The sequence below is a fragment of the Patiria miniata genome, unplaced genomic scaffold (genome assembly GCF_015706575.1).
Source record: "Patiria miniata isolate m_02_andy unplaced genomic scaffold, ASM1570657v1 HiC_scaffold_3, whole genome shotgun sequence".
NCBI classification, from domain to species: Eukaryota; Metazoa; Echinodermata; class Asteroidea; order Valvatida; family Asterinidae; genus Patiria; species Patiria miniata.
Genome location: NW_024037069.1, coordinates 612,036 through 634,102, shown reverse-complemented (window position 1 = coordinate 634,102; position 22,067 = coordinate 612,036). Strand labels below are relative to the sequence as shown.

The following is a 22,067-nucleotide window of genomic DNA, read 5'->3' as shown; positions in this document are numbered from 1 at the left end:
CGACTGACTCCCCGCCTGACCGCACTTTGTGAGCTGGAAATTCTATCGTATTGGACTACCCGTAACGAAAATGAATGGGCTAGATCCGGCCCATTGTGCAGACCAGATAGATACATAAAAATTGACTTCCAGTGAATAGCCAATCTAAATCAACTAAATAAAATTTTGTGGCCAATTGTACCAGATTTACGAGGCTTGTCTTGTCTTGTTTATACCGATATTACCACTGGCTGTGTTCCAGTGGCCACTTGTTGAACCACTAATAGGAGGGGCGTAAGGAAACGCCCCCGCTCCGAATTAAAATAACAATAAATGAGCTGTCCAAGAAATGTTCCCAAAGTTACTTGCTTCCCCGGATATTGGGCCTTGTTACGCCCTAAATTGTCAATATACTCTTGTGTATAAAAGTACTTTATGGCGAGTATAATCTTTCTTCCAACTCAATGCCCCACACGCCGAATAGACGCAAGCGCTATGTTACCATGGCATCCATTTGTCTACGAATCACATTGGACGTAAAACGTCTTCGAACGACAACACCCATGATGATGATAATGATGTTAGGTTTAATGATTAGCAGTCTAAAGGAAGCAGATCGGACCTGAGTGCTGTCATTCGATTTACCTCCGGTGATTAAATGTGCCGCGTCCTGCGCATCTTGACGAAGAATTTCTTTTCCCGAGAGTCTGTGAGGTGAAACATATGGTGTGAAAGATACAGCACCCAGTGCTGTTTTGGAAAGTTATTAGAATAGCGTTTGTGATAACTGCAGGCTCCTCTGTCATTAAGGGGAACTTCAAGTTCTATAATGGCCATTCTGTCAGCTCTCAACACCAGTGTCGCGCCTTCCATATCTGGGGCTGATAACTCATGTGACACTAGCATTCTTGCAATCACATTGTTTGTTAGAGCCGTGGTTTTTGTCATTGGAGTACCTGGTAACTGTCTGATTCTGCGTGTATACTGGACTAAGGCACGAAAGACCAGCACCCACATTCTGATCATGGCCTTAGCCTCTACTGATCTGTACGTTTGCCTTATCTTGTCTATCAGCATTGTGGGACTTGCTCTCGAATGTGGAGGCAACGGTGAAGACTTCAGTATGCTGATCAGGACGTTTTGGTATATTGGTATAGTTGCTTCGTTTTGTATCACCGCTGCGATTGCTGTGGATCGCTATGACTGCATATGCCGGCCACAAAGACGGTATTGCACGCCAAGACGGGCCAAGGTAGCTGCTTTCGTTATCGTGCTGTTCTCGGTATTATTTTGTATTCCTGGAAGCATAAGAGATTACCTGTACCCGCCCATGTTAGGCATAGACCTACTTGTGCCAATTGCCGAAAACATTGCTATGTTAATAGCACTTGTAACAATCGGGATTTGTTACGGAAACGTTTACGCAGCAGTCTTAAGACATGTGAAAGTTGGTGCCATCCCTGAACGCACATCAACGCAAGATGATCAGGTCGCTACCAAGATCGACAAGGACCGAACAATACCACCGACACAATCGGCTCTGCCAAAGAAAAATCATCTGAGTGCTATCAATAACCATATGGCGAAAAGGGGAAACGGTTCCGACCGCAACAGCAAATGTTCGACACAACCGCCATCAGATGCTCCGGTTAGAATCGAAGCTAATACGTCTGTTGTCGACAACGAGGTGTCGACAGTTATCAATCTGGCAGACACCAGCAGTACGCCTCATCAAGCATCTACTTCAAGGCTGGACATTCTTGAGGTGCCCCAAAATACAAATGGAAATCTTGTGAATCCTGCCGAGCGAGATTTCAAAGTGGGACCGCAAAGCGTTTCCCAAGCAGTTTCAGAGCAAGACTGTAGTAAGGGCGGGGACAAGAACCTTTGTGGAGACACGAACACTCTGAGAAGACACGCCCCTAAAAGGATGGGCGGCGCCGTCCTACAGCGTAAGACAACAAAAATGCTCTTCATTACCAGTGTGGTGTTCCTGCTGACGTGGCTACCAGATCTGATTGATAATGCTATACACATTGCTTATTTGGCAGGTAGCAACATAGACCCTGAGAGTACATTTTACAATATATGGAACTGGCTGTCTTTCACCATATTCATCAACAATGCCATTAATCCATTGATTTACGGACTGGCAAACAAACGATTCAGGAAAGACTGCGTGGCAGTGTTTCGCAAAATGAGACGCTAACATTTTGGTTTTTTGTGTGAGATCTCATATTTCGTGAGCCAAAAACAAAGTGGTCTGTTCATTGTTTATTTCGTTTTGTCCGTGCCATTGTAAGTGTTGCAATAAAAAAGAACTGACTCTAATCATTTAAAGTCATCTCTTATAATTGCGACTAAAATCTGCGGTTTATTGATTTTAGGATGTGAGATTTCTATGATAAAGTTATAACGACGTAGATATAACAAACAATATTCACGTTAACATCTGATTGATTAGACGTAGATTATTACACAAGAAGTAGAAACAGCTCGTTTATGCTAAAGCTGCCTTAAATAGCTCACTTGCTTCGTCGTATTTTTCATCATTCTATTCGTCAAATCCATCATTCCATTCGGCAAATCATCATTTCATAAGGCAATGTTTCGTTCAACATGGTCGGTTGGAGTGATGAATTTATAATACACCAAAGCGAACGTGATTTTGCTAAGTAGAATGACAAATTTGCCGAATGGAAAGATGAATTTGCCAAATGGAATGATAAATTTGACAGATGGACCGATGAGTTGCTGAGATAAATGGTGGAGCTGCTCTTGTGGCGACACAGCTTGCAATTTGTCTGTCTGGTTTTTAACTGTTTTTAATGTTTTACGGGTCCTAATATCGGCATGGATATCATGTTTGGAAGTCTTAAAGGTTTGTGCCTGGGACTATGTGTTCTATTGCTAGTTTCGACGTTTGGATTGTGTGAAAACACGGGGTTTTCGTTGCCAACGAGCTCCCCAATTCGATATTCTGCTGCAGAGCTGCATGCTATGGACACCCGACATTTGCATGACAATGCTTGGCTATTGAATGTGGACTTACCTAAAGGTATGCGACGTAAAAAAACGTGGCAAAGCTGGTGGAGTAAAAAAACTGATGCGGAAACGTAAGTTCAAACCGTATCTACCCTCAGTTATAGTGGGCAATGTACAGTCCTTGAGAAATAAAAGGGATGAGCTTCAGGCAAATACCCGGTATTTACAAGATTACAGGAACATCTCTCTCATGGCATTCACTGAAACCTGGCTTAAGTACACCGATAGTGATGGTCATGTGGCAATAGATGGGTTTAAACTGTTGCGAGGGGATAGGATCCTAAACGATGCAGAGATGGCTGGTGGTGGTGGAGTTTGTCTCTACGTTAATGAGAAATGGTGTCATCCCAATATTGCTGTGATTAAACGCCATTCCTGTTCCCCCAACTTGGAAATTCTGTCGGTCAGTCTGTGCCCATATTACCTACCCCGGGAATTTTCTCATGTAGTTTACTCAACTATATACATTCCTAATCGGTCAGTTGCCAAGCAGGGTGCCGATGAATTGTGTTCAGCTATTCATGATATTGAACGGTCTAATCCAGATGCCATGGTTATCATTAATGGCGATTTCAATCATGCCTCATTAAAGGAGAGTAGTGTTCAGTATCACCAATATGTCAACTGCTCTACACGTGGCACGGCAACCCTGGATTTATTTTATTCGAACGTAAAAGGCACGTATACTGCCTCCCCTCTCCCTCAGCTGGGACAAGCCGACCATAACTTGGTGCTCCTGTCACCGAAGTATCGACCATTAGTGCAGCGTCAGAAACCAAAGATTGTGTCGATTAAACAATTGAATTCAGATGCCTTGAGTGAATTGCAAGCGTCATTGGAATGCACGGATTGGGGCGTATTCATTGAAGCCAACCCTGATTTGAATGACCTTACAGACGCAATTAGCTGCTACGTTAATTTTTGTACCGCAAATGCTATTTCCACGAAGGAGGTCAAATTCTACCCAAATAACAAACCCTGGATCACAAAGTAAGTTAAAGACGTGATAAATAGGAATAAGCAGATCTTCGGACAGGGTGACAGGATACAACTAAAGGAAATTCAAAAGGAACTAAAGCGTGTCATCAAAGCAGAGAAAGTTAGATACAAGGATAAAATTGAACAGACTTTGACACAGAATAATATGAAAAAGGTTTGGGAGGGAGTGAGACTTATGAGTGGATATTCAAATGGATCCAGAAGAATATTCAATTGCCGGACACATCAGTTGAATATGCAAATCAGTTAAATGAATTTTATAACCGCTTTGATCAGTGTGATTTTCATGCTCAAGTTGAAAACCTTCATGAAATATTACAAAATGATTCCGATCCTTATGAGTTGATTGTTTCTGAACAAGATGTGCGTCGTCAGTTTCTAAAACTAAATACTTCCAAGGCCGCTGGGCCAGATGGAATTTCTGCAAAGATTTTAAAATCATGTTCGAGTCAGCTTTCAAGAATTTTTACTGTAATTTTTAACTTGTCTTTTAGTACCCAGTCCATTCCAAGACTTTGGAAGTGCTCATGTATTATTCCTATCCCCAAGAACTCTAATATTACATGCATGAATGATCTCAGACCAGTGGCCTTAACAGCCATACCAATGAAAGTGTGTGAACGATTGTTTAAGAGTGTTCTGGGTGGTTTTGTATCTAGTTTTATAGACCCTATGCAGTTTGCCTATCAGAGAAATCGTAGTTGTAGTGACGCTATCTTACTCACCTACCAGGACCTGTTACCTTGAAAGGCAGTGTTGTAGAACGTGTCACATGTTACAAATATCTGGGTGTCGTAATTGACAATGAATTGAGACGGCATGAACATGTGGATTTCATTGTGAAAAAAAATAATTCTCGCATGTTCTGCCCTAGGAAACTAAATTCGTTCTATGTTGATCGTAAAATTCTGGCAACTTTTATGAAACTCTGGTTGCTAGTGTTTGGGGCTACTGTCTGATATGTTGGGGTGGAAATGTTGGGAAATGTGAAAAAGACCGCATAGATAGAATTATAAAACAAGCAGGAAGGATTATTGGGGAGTCGCGGCCGTTAGTGGACACAGCATATGAGGATCTGGTGATCGGCAAGCTCACTATGCTACTGAATGACAAAAATCACCCACTTCAAGATAGGCTTGCTGAACAGCTGATCCCAAGGTCTGGTCGTATGCGGTGCCCTATGCTGCGACAAACTGACATCCATCCTCCTTCATTCCTCGTGCAATAAAACATCACAATCTTATGTTCCAGCGTTAATGTGATATTATATAAGGACATTTTTATCATTTTGATTGTTCGTTTTGATTGTTCGTGCAATTGTATATGTAACTGTGTTTTATAATGTGTCGATGTTGTTATTGTATGCGAGCATTTTAAATTACCCCAGTGGGATATAATAAAGATTATTTGATTTGATTTGATTTGATTTGAAGAATTTGCCGAAAGGAATGATAAGCTTGACGAGTCAAGTGATAATGACGTATTGAAGTCAGCTTTGGCGTTTCGTACATTTGGGGCTTGCCCGACATCGACTCAGAGTACAAACCAATTTGAAGCATAAACGTACGCAACACATGACATGATCACAATGAGAACTACATGTATATTATAATTGAGAAAAATGTCCCGAAAGACAAACACCAACAGTACATAATGCCACTTCATTTTTGCATTGTACACGGCAGAGTTGCATTGACTCGAGTCAATGACTCGATCGAGTCACATTTTATGGTGACTCGACTCGACTCGGGTCCCTGCGGATAAATGACTCGACTCGACTCGAGTCACTGCGTGCAAATGACTCGACTCGACTCGACCTTCTTGACCTAATGACTCGACTCGACTCGAGTCACTTCTTTAAAATGACTCAACTCGAGTCACAATGACTCGACTCGAGTCACAAAAATCAGTGACTCGTTACAACTCTGGTACAATGTGGTATTAACACTGCACTTTGCAGTACGTTGGGTATTTTAATAGCCTAACCACCCAAACCGACAATGGTCTTGAGGCTGTTTGTGGTGCAGTATATCGCAAAGGATTGATAACAACTGCCTCTGAATGTTTATTGGCGGTTCTAGTGTCAAAATGATTGCTTATGCCTGCCCTGCCGGCTCAAGGCCGTTAGAGATGGTTCTTGTTTACTGGGGTTGGTGCTTGGCTAGCTCGGAAATTATGGTTGAATGGTTCAACCGAATTTAAATATGCTTGCACATGTTGTACCTGTTATACGTATTACCTAATATTATATTATTATTTTTGAATAATTAAAAAAGTACTTAAAGTGTACTCCAGAAACGTACTTTCTCTCCATCGAGGGTTTAAATGGCTTGACCACACTCACATGGCTTGACCACACTCACATTGACTTACATTTAAAGGACTCTACTGCTAAACGTTCATAAGTTGCAGTGAAAATAGTATTGTTATCAAAGAAGAAGGATGGACTGATAAGTCGTCAGTATTATCGCAAACTCTCAAGGAAAGCATACGCACTCACACATTACGGCAATATCTCAAGCACACGGCACCCTTTATAAGGAAGACTGCTAGCGGTGAAACTTGCCAACAACTACTGTAACTGTTTTTATTAGAGCTGCCCACCACAACAAATATAATGGTTCAAGTAGAAGGAAGCTAAGTATTGACATTACACTTGATCTGGGACAGCTAATAATCAACAGAGAATCGGGGATACAGGTAATGAGTTCCATAGTGTGGCAGTACGTATATGGGAAGAAATCGGATGAATACCCCTTAATTACAATTTGCTTTACAGTGACTGATTGTGGATGTGAATGGAAAAGGGAAGGTTAGGAGATACAGCCAGAGAACAAGCTCTGATTTAAAGCCAGAGTCCATCATTTGCAGTTATCCAAAAAGTAACTGGCGTGATTATTGTTGAAAAACATACTTGGTTGAAAGATAGTAAGGGGACTAAACTCCCTGTAAAATTTCTTTCTGGCAAGCTGTCATTTTGAAAAAAATCAACGATAAGAAGGCCTTTCCAACGGTACGACTTAAGAAGCACCGTTGGAAATTTCCGTTAGTATTTCGGGTTTTTTTTTATTCGGCGAAGCGCGCGCAAGCGTTCACACGACGCACACGCGCGCGTGGTTGCTATAATTCGTCGGATTGGTGCGCGACATCGCGTAGCTGCAATCGGCGATTGAGAACGTGTCTCGGACGCTGAATTCTGGCCCAATTCAAAACATGATTCAGCAACTTTTGATTTAAAATCGAGATCCTAGAATGTTGTTTTCCCAAATATACAGCTGAAGCTGAGCTGAAACTTCTTCAGATTTGTTATTCAGCACCCTACTTTAGATTTTGAGCACTTTTGTTGCTTCAAACGAATAAAATGCACAAATTACAAATGATGAACTATACCTTTAATCTTTAAAAGGATGCAGTGATAGTTGGGGTAAGAGTTATCTGTTAAGGATTGAACGCAAAGGGTTAGGGTATAAGGTTTTGGTTAAGGTTATAAGGTTAACGGAGAGGGTTGGAGTTACCCTTTAACCCCGAGGCTAACCTCCATTCCGTTTTCTTTTCAATTTTGCCGGTCCCATTTATAGTGCACTATTGTCAGCTTTGTACCTATTTATCTCATCAATGACTGACTGACCGACCAACCATTGGGGTGCGGGTTGTGCTATTGTATTGGACTACCCGTAAAGCCAATGAATGGGCTAGATCAGGCCCTTTGCATAAACTAGTCTGAGTATCACCTGTTATCAGAGGAGCCAAGTCTCCTGTACAACGTCTGATATATATATATAGGAATGCGTGACGTCATTTCATTCCGAAATCAGGATAAAGATTGTGATTGGTCGATTTCAATGCCGCGTTTTTGTAATACCTGTACGAAAATGTTACTTGACATCGCGGGCGTGATGTTTACGCACGCGGAGGGCTCGAATTACGCGCGTATTGAAGGCACCTGTTGATTGGTCAGTTTTTCGAGGGCATTCGCAGTCTAGTTGCATACTTAATCGCCCCATCTGTTTACGTATAATAGACCATGGTCGGCTTCGCCAGGACCAGGGTCTATCACATAGTCTAGGTTTAAACTAGCTAGCCACATAAAAAGACTTTCTTGCCATTCTGAATCAATTGAATTGAATTCTGTGCCAACATAGAGTAGGTTCACGAGATCTTCCTTGTCTTGCTTATATAGATATTACGACTGGCTGTACGTGTTCCAGTGGCCAGGCATTCCGTAACGAGGAGGGGCTGTGCGGGGCACGATCCCCGCTCAGAATTAGAAGAAAAATGAACATTCCGAGAAATTGATGTCCCACAATTCCTTGCTATACCCCGGATGTCGGGCCGTCACGCTGTTGTGTCTGTAAGTTGAACCGAGTGAATATTCTTTTCTCCAACTCATGTGCACATGGCGGAGACGCAAGCTCCATGTTATCATGGCAACGATTTGCCTATGTCAGGCTTAATGATTAATAGTCGAGACAAGCACAAAGCAACTGTCACTATGTGTGTTTGTTCAAAGCTTTCATTTGATTTACTGTCGTTGATGAAATGGGCTGCGTGCTGTGCACCCTATGAAGGAGCAATTTAGTTCAATTGCTTTTTTCCCGAGAGTCTGTATGGTGAAGTATAAATTATGATGTGAAATCTATACAAGACAGTGGCTGTTTATTGGAAAAGCTTGTGGTATTTAGAGGCTCCTCTTCCGGCAGGTGAACTTCACGTTCTACAATGGCTAACCATTCAGCTCCCAACTCCAGTATTGTGCCTTTAACACCTGGGGCTGAAGGCCCATGCGACACAAGCATTCTTGCGTTCTCGTCGTTTGTTAGAGCCGTGGTGTTCGTATTTGGAGTACCTGGTAACTGTCTAATCCTGCGTGTGTACTGGACCAAGGTACGTAAGACCAGCACGCACGTTCTGATCATGGCCTTGGCCTGGGCTGATCTGTCCGTTTGCCTCATCTTGCCAATTGACATTGCGGGAACTGCTCTGGAATGTGGAGGCAACGATGAACTCATTTTTTGGGTGTTGGTTAAGACATTCGGAGGAATAGGTGTGGCTGCTTCATTTGGTATCACCGCTGTGATTGCTGCGGATCGCTATGACTGCATATGCCGGCCACAAAGGCGGTATTGCACGCCAAGACGGGCCAAGGTAGCTGTTTTCGTTGTGGTGTTAATCTCAGTTATATTAGGTATTCCCAAAGGCATCAGCGATTACCTGTACCCTCGGTTTGTGTTAAGCATAGACCTAATTGTGCCCATTTCTGAAACCATTGCTGTGTTAACTGCACTTGTAACAATCGTGCTGTGTTACGGAAACGTTTACGCAGCAGTCTTAAGGCATGTGAAAGTTGGTGCCATCCCTGAACGCACATCAACGCAAGATAACCAGGTCGCTACCAAGATCGACAAGGACCGAACAATACCATCGACACAATCGGCTCTACCAAAGAAAAATCAACTGAGTGCTATCAATAATCATATGGCGAAAAGGGGAAACGGTTCCGACCGCAACAGCAAATGTTCGACACAACCGCCATCAGATGCTCCGGTTAGAATCGAAGCTAATACGTCCATTGTCGACAACGAGGTGTCGACAGTTATCAATCTGGCAAACCCCGACTGTACGACTCATCATGCATCTACGTCAAGGCTGGACATTCTTGAGGTGCCCCAAAATGCAAATGCTAAGCTGGTGAATCCTGCTGAGCATGATTCCAAAGTTGGCCTGAAAAGCGTTTCCCAAGCAGTTTCAGAGCAAGGTTGTAGACATGAGGGCGGGGACAGGAACCACCGTGAAGCAACGGACGCCGGGAGAAGACACGCCCCTAAAAGGATGGGCGCCGCCGTCCTACAGCGTAAGACAACAAAAATGCTCTTCATTACCACTGTGGTATTCCTGCTGACGTGGCTACCAGATCTGGTTAAAAATGCTATGGAAATTGCTTATTTGACAGGTAGCAACACAGAACTTAAGAGTACATTTTCTATTACATTAAACTGGCTGTCTTTTACTGTATTTATCAACAATGCCATTAATCCATTGATTTACGGACTGGCAAACAAACGATTCAGGAAAGACTGCGTCGCAGTGTTCCGCAAAACGAGACGCTAAAATTGTCATCTTTGTGAAACCTCATATTTCGTGAGCAAAATCAAAGTTGCCTATCAAATTAATTTTTATTCCACGTGTGTTATCGTCAGTGTTGTACCAAAAGAGAACGGATCTTACTAATGATTTGGAGTAATCTCTTATAATTGTGTCTTACTGAATCTACGGTTTGTTGATTTCAGGAAAAGAGATTCTATAAGATGTACAGAAACTGTTGGACGTAAATTTAATAGACAATATAGCTTTTTATGTCTGATTGGCCAGACGTAGATTCTGTGTGCTTGGCCGGTTTTAAACAAGTTTGTTTAATTAGATCACCGTCAGCCGTGGGAATGAACGCTGATATATATCGACCAATATAAAAGGGCAAACTGTTTAAGAAATCGAAACAGTTCGTTTTTCTGGAACGCAAAAGCTGCCTTGAATAGCTCACTTGCTTCGTCAGATTCATATTTGCATTCGCCAAATCACCATTCTATCATTCCTTGATGTCTTGAGGATTGAAAACAACTGTCACCGCAGCTTCATCGCCGGTTCTTGTATCAGAATTATTGGTTATGCCTGCCCTGCCGACTCAGGGACGTTCTACCCCAGGGAGTGAATAACATAAAGAGATGGTTCTTGTTACTGGGGCTGGTGATTGGCTAGCTATGAAATTCTGGGTCATGATGGTTCAACCGATTTTTAAAATGCTTGCACATGTTGTTAGCCTAATATTTGAATGTGGAACTTGTGTGATTTTTGTGACAGAGAAATTTCGGAGTAATAAAAAAATTCCGCAAACTGTAGTGCAAAAAAATACTTCAGTATCAGTCAATATGTAATAATACAGTCGGGTATGTCTTACATTAAAAGGACTCTACAGTTAAAACGTTAATAAGTTGCAATGAACGTAAAATGCCCCAGGCCCACCTTATCTTGCAGTTTTTCCCCACTCTGTACTACATCTTCACGGGTGCAATGCAATTCCCCGCCACTCCCCCTTTCGACCAACCCTTCTTTAAATGCCAAAACAAACATGGAGACAAATAGTCTCTCGTCTCGAATGCCTTAAAATCTTGGAATCAAAGAAGAAAGGTGGATTGATAAATCGTCAGCATTATTGCAAACTCACAAGGAAAGCTGACGCTCTCACTTATTATGGCAATATGTCAAGCACGCAATGGCACCCTGGAAGACTGCTAGTGGTGAAAACTTGCCAACCGTAACATTGCTTTTATGAGATTACTATAGAGCCACCCATCACAAGATATCTAAGAGTGATACCTCATGTAGAGAGAAGATCAAGTACGCGTATTGACATTACACTTGATCCGGGACGGCCACTTATCAACAGGGATAAGGAGTTTCATAGTGTGGCAGTGCGCAGGAAGAAACCAAATGAATTTGCTTTGGGAACAATGACTGGTTTAAGGATTTGAATGGATTAAGAAGCGTGTAGTGCGTCCAAAGGGAAGGTTGGGAGATACAGCCAGAGAACAAGCTATGATTTATTATTTAAAACGATGTACATGTAGTGAGAGTCGGGGTAAGGGTTATCTGTTAAGGATTGAACGGATGAGGGTATAATGGTTTGGGATGGGATCAGCGGTTGAAAATTAATGGAGAGCGTTACAGTTACCCTAAACCCTTTTCCTTTAAATGGGATATCGCCCCAAGCAAGGCTATAAAAGCACTCTTGGCAAAGGGCTACAGAGAAGAAAAGTATGATGAAAAGAGAAGAAAATTATCGGGAAAGGTGAAGGAAGGAGTTGTATTCCTGTTAAAAGAGGTCAGATCATAGGATGGAGGGAAACAGCCACTTCTTCCCAAAGAGATGCAGAACGTGGGATCAAGCAATTAGAGTAGCTCTTTGTTCTACATCTCGGCGCAGCTAGAGTGTATGGGTGAGATACCATAAACCGAAGTTTTTTTTGGCCTAAGTATATTATGGATGTTAAAAATAAAGCAAAATTACAGCGAAAGATTATTTACCTGTAAAGAGCGAAGACGAAGTGATGTGGTAGAGTCTTTGATAAAGAATAATATGAGAGGAGGTGAAAGCGCGCGAAGTCCAGAACAAACATAGAGGGCGCTTCGCTAATTTAAATAATTTACAAAGGTAAGTAAAAGAAAAGATTACATAACCGGGTTGAGTTAGGCTTAATAAATAAGGAAAAGGGGGGGGGGGGTCTAAAAATAAACATACATTTTCACGACTGTCACATGTCTATGAAGTTCTACCCAGTGTGTAATCTTTCTTCCAACCCATTATGCGCGTCTTGACACGCCGTATGGACGTAAGCTCCGTGATCATGGCAACAAATTGTCTATGTCAGGTCTAATGATAAACAGCCGGAGACAAGCAGACACAAACAATGACTTAAGTGCTGTCATTAGATTTACCGTCGGTGATGAAATGTGCTATAGTCCTGCGCATCCTGACGAAAAAGCAATATAGACCAAGTGTTTTTGTTCCCCGAGAGACTGCATGGTGAAGTGTAGGATGTGAAACCTCTGCATGATCCGTTTCTGTTTTGGAAAGTGATTGGAAGAGCTTGTGGTATTTAAAGGCGCCTCTTCGTGCAGGTGAACTTCAAAATCCATACTATTGGCTAACCTTTTTATTGGCCAACCCTGGTACTTATACTGCGAATTTCATATCGGGGGCTGAAAACTCATGTGACGCTGGCTTTCGTGCGTTCACGTTGTTTGTCGGAGCCGCTGTTTTCGTATTTGGAGTACCTGGTAACTGTCTAATCCTGCGTGTCTACTGGACCAAGGCACGTAAGACCAGCACCCACGTTCTGATCATGGCCTTAGCCTGGGCTGATCTGTACGATTGCCTTTCCATGTCTATTTGCACTGTGGGACTTGCTCTCAAATGTGGAGGCAACAATGGACTCCTGATCTTTTGGTTGTTAATTGAGACATTTGCGGTAATTGGCATTGCTGTTTCGCTTGGTATCACCGCCGTGATTGCGGTGGATCGCTATGACTGCATATGCCGGCCACAGCGGCGGTATTGCACGCCGAGACGGGCCAAGGGAGCAGTTTTCGTTGTCGTGCTGTTCTCAGTTATATTATGTATTCCGCAAGGCATTAGCAACTACCTACACCCGCCCATGTTTGGCATAGAACTACTTGTGCCAATTGTTCAAACCATTGCTGTCTTCATTGCACTTGTAACCGTCGTGCTGTGTTATGGGAAAGTTTACGCAAGGATCTCGAAACATGTGAGAGTTGGCGCCATTCCTGAACGTACATTAACGCAAGATGATCAGGTTGCTATCAAGACTGACAAGGACCGAACGATACCGTCGACACGATCCACTTTGCCAAGGAAAGGTCAACTATGTGGTATCCACAATCATGTGACGAAAAGGGGAAACGGTTCTGAACATAACAGCAAATGTTTGACAAAACAGCCATCAGATTCTCTGGCTAGACTCGAAGCTAATTCGTCCACTGTCGACAACGAGGTGTCGACAGTTATCAATCTGGCAAACACGAGGTATACGACTCATGCAACTACGTCAAAACGGGACATTCTTGAAGCTCCCCCGAATGCAAATGGTAAGCTGGTAAATCCTGCCGAGCGTGATTCCAAAGTTGGCCTGAAAAGCGTTTCCCAAGCAGTTTCAGAGCAAGGCTGTAGTAAGGGAGAGGACACAAACCACTGTGAAGCAACGGACGCTGGGAAAAGACACGTCCCCAAAAGGATGGGCGGCGCCGTCCTACAGCGTAAGACAACAAAAATGCTCTTCGTTACCAGTGTGGTGCTCCTGCTGACGTGGATACCAGATCTGATTAGAAATGCCATGGAAATTGCTTATTTGGCAGGTAGTGACATAGACCCAGTGAGTACATTTCGCATAATATTGGACTGGCTTTCTTTCACCATATTCATCAACAATGCCATTAATCCACTGATTTACGGACTGGCAAACAAACGATTCAGGAAAGACTGCAAGAAGGTGTTTCAAAAAATGAGACGCTAGATGTTCTTTTCAGTAAAGTCCGTCTCGCTGGAGCAAAACCATAGCGGTTGGTCAAGTTGAAGTATGTATTTCGTGTTATCGTCATCGTTGTACCACGAACTGACCCTATCATTTGACATCATTTCTTATAATTGTGAGTAAAATCCGGGGTTTTGCCGATTTGAGGAAAAGATGTTTTCATGAAAAAGAAATGTTCCGGAAATTTTTCTTGAAAATATTTGACTAGGCGAGTGATATGACGTATTAAAGGCAGCCTTGGCGTTCCTTACATTTGGGCTCAACCGACTTCAATTCAGAGTGCAAACCAATTTAGAGCATAAACGAACGGCAAAACATGTCACAGTGAAAACTACAAATGTAGTATTATGGAGAAAAATGTCCCGAAAGACACACACTAACAAACTAATTTTTGCTTTAAACCTTCGGTTATATATACATAATACCACTTCAATTTTGCATCGTATACACGGTTGTATTAATACTGCACGTTGTCGTACGTACGTTGGTTATTTAGCCTGGTCACCCATACAACAGTGGTCTTGAGCTCAAAGGATTGAAAACAACTGTCACTAAAGGTTATTGCCGGTTACTTTTAGATGAAAAAAATACTGAAATGATTGGTTATGCCTGCCCTGCCGACTCAAGACCGTTCTACCCCAGGGAGTTAATAATGACTCAAAGAGATGATACAGGGTGAGTAAAAAAAGCGGAACTCAAACCCCAAAAATTATATTTCATATTTAAGAAATGTGTAGCACCAAAAATAATAATGACAGGAAAGCCAATTTCATAAGCCACTTTTAGATGAAAAAAATACTGAAATTGCTCAATCCGTTCAATGAATATCACCATTTAAACGCAATGACCCTTAAATTAACCTGTTTCGTCCCGAAAAATGAAGATATTTAGTGTGTATTCTTACTGTTTGGAACAACAAAGAAAGTGACACAGAATGCTTGTTTCAACAACTGTCAACAACTGTAGTACACAATATTTTTATCAACAACCCTGGTTAGGAAAAAATGGCATATAAAATCTCCATTTTTTCGAAAAGACGGGCCTTCAAAAGGACTTTGTTGAATATGTTTAACTTTAAACTGCTGGTGATGTTTGAAGACAATTGTGACGACGATTCTTGAAATCGCATTTTTTGGACGAAAGAGGTTTTAGGATCATTGTGTCTAAATGGTGATAAACGGACTGAACAATGTCAGTATTTTTTTTTAATCTAAAAGTAGCTTATGAAATTGGCTTTCCAGTCTTTATTATTGTTGGTGCTACAATTTTTTTAATATGAAATATATCATTTTTGGGGGGTTTGGGTTCCGCTTTTATTTTGACTCACCCTGTACATGTTATTGGGTCTGGTGCTTGGCTAGCTAGAAAATTCTGAGTCAATGGTTTAACCGATTTTAAAAATGCATGCACATGTAATTACCTGATATTTGAATGAGGAACTTGCTTTTACAGAGAAATTTCGTAGTATTACTAAATTTAACAACTCGTACTGCAAAAAAGTACCTTCTCTGCACGTGGGTATTAATGGCTTTACACGAGATAATCTTGAGAGAAGCTTCTTATTTTAGAATTGCAAAATGTACGTACGCTGTGCATCCACACTCCATGAAGTAAATACAACGCCCATACGATTCCTAGTGAGCTTTAACTAGTGAATCCAGTAATAATAATAATTGAAAACAGCGAAAATTATCAGCCAAGAAACTCGTTTTTCGTCTTGATGAAAACGAAAATTCCAGTTGTCTTAACACTTTTACAATCTACTGTTCAGTGTGTTTTGCCATATTAAGTATATATAGGGAGAAGGCTCGTTTGTTTGGTACAAAGATTTCGCATTTAAAGGCGATGCGATGCGACGCGATTTGAGGGTGCAGCCTCACTACACCAACTCGGGACTTGGTCAGTGGCGCACCCAGGATTTGTTTTTTTTTGGGGGGGGGGGCTCACAATTTTTTTTTTAGAAGTTAAAATTTTTCAAAAACTTTTTCCCAAAATTTTGTGCAAACTGGACTTGGTCGCCACCCTCCATTCATTTGATGATTTGCATTTATCCCAAAAGTATTGTGGCAGAAACTTCCAGGGCCAACGCAAGTCTGTTAGAACCAAGTCTGACACCTTTTAAGGTGAATAAGATCTTCACAAACCTAGGCTCTTCCCTAGACGAGAGACCATTCAGAGCGACCTCAAGGCTAAGGGTGCAGGTCCGCCGATTGTAAATGATAGTTAATTAATCTCTGTTAATTGCACAATAGACCTGTAAACGAAGACACCCTGAAGACAGATATTCAGTAACCTCAAGCAACAATGATCATTTATTCAGCAATAACCAATAAAGGTAAAGTAATTGGAATTGATTGGCGTGGTTGTTTTATTGTGTGGGTGCTTTCTTATTGGGGAAATGATCCAAACTTACTGCTCGCAGCAGCAATGCACAACAGCATTATCAATGCACAACAATTCAGCAATACACCACAATGTCAACAATGTACATCAGCATCAGCAATGTAAAACAGCATCAGCAATGTGCAACAGCATCAGCAATGTAGAACAGCATAACAATGTACCGTACAGCAGTACAGCCTTATACTCGCTACGCGTCAACCATGCAAGCCAGTATCAGCAACATACAGCTATGCAGCCTTGTACTCGGGGTGACCGTAAGGTAATGGCATTGGCAATTTTACAGAATTCTGCTAGAAATCTGATGGGAAAAAAATCATTCTGCTAAATTTCTGTCAAACTCGTTTAGTCCCCAAAAATTATGCCAAATTTAGCCGCAATTCGGCTAAAACGGTCACCCTGCTTGTATATGCAACACATCAGCTTTACATTCCAGCGTCAACTCAGCACAGTTCATACGACTTTGTGCAAATCGCGCTCAGACAATTCTCAAACACAGAACACAAGTGAACCGTCTTCTTGTGTGCCCGGTGTCACAGAGCGTCATGTATTTCCCTCCCAGGCATCACGCAAAAAGTGTACACACTCGTACACCGACGAAGTGTGGACGTTCCTTTGTTTTCGTATAGTTAAAAAAAACTTGTGAAAAAAACTCGTTTTACTCACACTGTGAAAACTCTTTCAACCAATTTTTTCCCCCATTATTCCCTTCGGTGTTTCTCTTCATTTTGCCACGAATAAAACTAACCCCAAAATGCCTCTAAACCTGTTTTCCAGAGAGGGGGAAAACTGTGTGGACGTGTTTTACAGTATACTCCCGAGGACAATGCTTTGTGTTTTCCTTTGTTTCTGTAATATACCACAATTCCTATCAATCAATAACACAACCGTCGAATTGAAAGTCACGACTTAAATCATTTAAAGATATCTTTTAAAACATAACAGACATCGTCGATAGCACTAAATTTTTTAATGACTTTGCTAATGCTATATAAATGCTACTTTGGCTCGCCATATATGTGCCAATACCGTACGTTTAATGTCAACAGTCTTGCCCACTTTCAAGCCTTTTTCAAACGATGCGCGACTTCCGCAGGAAGACGGAAAAAGTAGGCCTAAACAAGTTAGTGTCATTGACCTTGACCAAGCATGCCAAGTCAAGAACTTGAACTTAAGTTAAGCTGAGAAGGCGCGATGTTTTATCAGTAAATGCGGAAAGTCTACAAACAGCCTTGTTTGACAACTTCAACCAATCCTAAATCCCCATTGACGGTTGCTCCACACAAATACTGGTCAAAAAGGCTTACAGCTCTGAAATGGAATGAAAGAAAAATACTTAAACTTTGGCCCAAGAAATCGACGGAACTTTCTTCTCGTGATCTCTTAACAGGCGAGAATTGTACCCAACCACAAGTTTATGCCTAAATATATTGAATTTCATAAACTTGAGGGTTGATGCCATTGTCAGAGCGTTTCTTCCAAAATCTGAAAAGAAATGGAAAAGAGAAAGACCAGCAGAGAGAATCTCAATTCAACTGTAAGCATTGGGCCCCAAGATGATGTTTCGATCGGGGTCCTCTACCGGGTCCTTCTCGAAACCCATTACTCCCGCATTTATAAAGTTTTGGTTTGTATCACAGTTACCTTCCAATTGGAACATACATACTCATTGTCTGTGATGAAAACTATCTAGTCACTACATTTGTTGTCTTGAATTCGAAAGATATTTTTTGTAGAAACTAAATGTAGAAACAGGTAGGCCTACTCGACGTGTGTTCGCGCACAACGAAGTTGTCCCCTACCCGGCCTTGGCCAGCAGCCAGGCCGCGGCCGCCCCGCCCGCACATCCCACGGCGCCGGAGATACCCCGAGATTAGCACGCACGTGGAGTTTCCTTGCACCGTACTGTAAAACCATAGAACTAGGACCGATGTGATTCTCCCCAGGATTTTTGTCAAACCTGTTTATGTCGTCATTCAACAACTTGCGAAGCCACAGCGTGGGCGAAAAGAAAAAACGTTTACCTTTAGAAACACTGATACATTTGTAGCAAATGTGGGGGTCTTTAAGTTTAAAGGTAGATATTTTCTAAAAATTCAAAATCAAAGGAGAACGATACCAAATAAATAACGCAATGTCATGACTACGAAAAGTTTTGCAGAAACACGCGGCTGTTTCGCTTCAAAGTACGAGCGGTATAAATACGTTTAAACATTTACACGCATATACAGAAAAGAGAAATCACGTTCTGAGAGTTTATAATTCGCAGCAACTTCCTTTCTCCATCGATGTTCGGTATTTTTTTACGATGTGTACGTACGTACCGGGTGTACACGTACAAAAATGAACATGATGTACTGAACATGTATGCATAAGACCATAGTCACTGGTTCCGGTCCTTGATCATAGCTTTGATTCTGTTAGCACGCGGTGGGAACCAGTGTATGGCGATGACATGTTGCACATGGCGATGGTGGCGGGCACTGCATGCCACACGGAACTCGTACAGCTGTTCTGTACAACAAGAAGAGCGCGAGGGCGGCATGGCTTCGATGTCATGTTTTGATCACATGTGTCTGAAATATTTCGTCAAGATATTGCATGGCGAGATGAAATAATATTGTGTGTATTGGCGGCTGAAAATGGGATCGAGAATTTTGTCTGCGTATTGGACAACAATTAATTCCAGCGCTCGGCCTATCGGGCCCGTGTATTTCGGAAATCTGTATCATTTATGTTCGATTTTTTTTTTCATGAAGTGTAAAAATCATAAAGATTGAATGAATATGGACGTCCTCTTCATTCTCTACTTAACAATGTGTACGTACGTAGACACCAGCTGGGCTAAGCTAGCATTCCCGGTTTGATTAGTAGGTAACGGTACATACTTCACGAGGGGATTAACTCCGCATTGTAAAGCTGCTTGGCGGATTTACTCAACCGCAAAGTTAATGAGCTGGGACCCATGGAGGAACTCATTGTATTTTCACGGCGGTTTTACTTGACCTAAATTTGTCCTCGAGGGGTCACGCCGGGGATTAATTTCATGGCGATTTCACTCGATAATCCGCCGTGTAATCGCCGTGATTTTTTTTTTCACGGCAAAACTTTTATTCACAACAAATTCACGGTGTTGAAATTCATAGTGTACATTGTACGATATGTTAGAACCAGTCTATTAATCGGCTCAGTATAGCCCGCCCTCTATATGCTGCTCAGATATGGAAACCCCCCCTCGCATACTTTCTGCCACTACAGTTTATACTTTTTCTGCACCCCTGTTTAGTTTTATGGCTTTGGGTCAGGATTGTGTTTGGGTAAGGGATAGGTACGTTTAGAAAGGGTAAGATATGATATCTGTATTTTTAAACTGTATTAAGTCCCAATAGAATAAATTGTTCAAACATCATTTGTTTGGTACAAAAGAATACAGCACCACAAGAGGGCGCTTTACCCTGTTGTCCATTTGGGTGGCGAAAACAGTAACACACTTTTTAATCTTATTTATTCAAATTCTTTCAAATTTGGTACGAGTGTTCTTTGGGTAATTAAACACCTAATGCAACAATGACTGGCATCCAAATACACCGCTAAAATGTGTCGTCTAACTTTGGGGCAAGTTACTTGATGATTAATATATATTCGGCAATTGGCCGGAATAGTCCACGACAGTCATTCCACTTATTTCCAGTGGGGCCCCTCGGTGGAAGATGTGGACAGAAATTGCAGTTTTAGTGGAAGAAGGAAAAGCCCAGAATGATAATTTAGGGAAAACCCACTAAATCAGGTAGGGACTGAAAACCCAATCCACACATTGGCCCAGTGATTCGAACCCGGGTCACAGCGGTGAAAGTACCGCTACGCCAACCTGATACTTTTTGCGATTAGGTCCCAAAATTGTGAAGTTTGTTTTTTGGGTTATCAAAATCGTTGTTATGTTTTAGTGTGAATCGGCGTACATGGCAACTTTGATTCTGCTACTGACTTGTTGGGTATCATTGGGCATCATTATGAAGTAGTTGCATTTATTGTTGATTCTGCAATGCACTTTTGATCATTTATATGCAAAAAGCACATTATAAATTTTTATTATTATCATTATAATTATTATTATCATTATTTTACTCTCGTGGTGCGTTACTTTTCTTGTAATTACTGATATCACCACTGTGACAGAGAAACGATCGACCCAATTTATTTCATCATTATTATATTATCAAGACCATCGCTTTGTTAAATTGGAAGTAATTTTATACATTATTTCTTTTCAATCCATTTCTAATACGTCTACTGGATTTTTTAATGATCGTCAGTACCCAGGGGTGCGCTGGGTGCGTAGTACCCCCCCCCCAAAAAATATCTAGAAATAGAAAAGGTCTATATTTGGAGTATTCTTTTCGTTACCTGGTCAACCTATTACTTTCACAAGTGAGCCCCCTCCCCCGGGCGCCCCGCACCCCTTCTGGTGTATATACTGTATAATTGTGTACAAAATATAATAATTAAATAATAACTTTAAGATTTTTCACCACACAATAGCATATACTGTACGAACTGCAAGGAATGGGCGTTTAATGCGGCGTACGTATGCTTGTACTACAGCTCGTACGTTTGTTTATGGTGTAAATCGACCGTATCATTTTCTTGTGTTCCTCTTCCCTTTTCCTTTGTTTGTACTCAAACTTTTTCTTAACAGCTCTCATCATTGGTACACGTTTTCTAATCGAGGTCGTCATCGATTCCGGGTTCCTGTCCTCGATTCACCGATGATGTTGCACGCGTGTGTCCTCGATTTACACCATAAACAAACGCAGGTATACATTGTGGGCCTACATACTTTCAAACTGGCGTGACGGCACGGTCCGATGTTGTGACCAAGCCTCCTCCCCACTTGTAATCCTGCGTACGGGCCTGCTATAGTTATGTCCTCAACGAGTCATATCACGACTTACATCGTTCTCTTTTTGATCGAAACAACCACGCTTATGTACACACGGTTTATAAAAGATGTCACTTTGTTGCGAAGACGAAAGCGTGCCGGTTGTCAAGCAAAGCCTCCAATTGCGTACTTAGACGCTGTAACAGAGCAGTGAAATTCGTGAACCCCCAAAACATGGCCTTTTGAACGTTGTGTTTCTCATAAAATATGCTCAGTAATGATTTAAATGTTATTATAACGGAAGAAGAAATTCTAAACTTCATGTCACTGAAAAAAATCGCCGTCATCGATGCCGAAACGTCAATACTGGTTACTAATTAAGCTGACCTTCAAGTCTGGAAGAAATCGTTCGAAAACTTCCCCAAATCTATGTATTTATACCAACTTCTAGAAATTTCCGAAAGTTATTATTTCACGAGTAGTTGAACACTCGTATCATCTAAGTATATTCCGAATTTCAGATTGATATGTTGTTGCAAACGCTAGTGTTACACCTTGAACCATCTCCTAGGAAAATTTCGACCCACGTGCATTGTTCAGCAAAGCGCCGTAGGCGCTCGCGCTAGGGTTGACCGGCCCGGCAACAATGACGACGGGCATAT

The 22,067-nt window shown here is 41.7% G+C and overlaps 3 protein-coding genes across 3 annotated transcripts; all 3 read left to right on the top strand.

Moving 5' to 3' along the window:
- Positions 1-808: 808 nt before the first annotated feature.
- On the top strand, positions 809-2,188 carry LOC119737941 (D(2) dopamine receptor A-like). Its single transcript, XM_038212619.1, has one exon. It carries the CDS (start codon positions 809-811, stop codon positions 2,186-2,188), a length of 1,380 nt encoding a protein of 459 aa, XP_038068547.1.
- Positions 2,189-8,905: 6,717 nt separating this feature from the next.
- Positions 8,906-10,449, top strand: LOC119737099 (D(2) dopamine receptor A-like). Its single transcript, XM_038211192.1, has one exon. It carries the CDS (start codon positions 8,938-8,940, stop codon positions 10,129-10,131), a length of 1,194 nt encoding a protein of 397 aa, XP_038067120.1. The 5' UTR covers positions 8,906-8,937; the 3' UTR covers positions 10,132-10,449.
- Positions 10,450-12,920: 2,471 nt separating this feature from the next.
- On the top strand, positions 12,921-14,108 carry LOC119737938 (D(2) dopamine receptor B-like). Its single transcript, XM_038212615.1, has one exon. It carries the CDS (start codon positions 12,921-12,923, stop codon positions 14,106-14,108), a length of 1,188 nt encoding a protein of 395 aa, XP_038068543.1.
- The last annotated feature ends 7,959 nt before the right edge of the window (positions 14,109-22,067 follow it).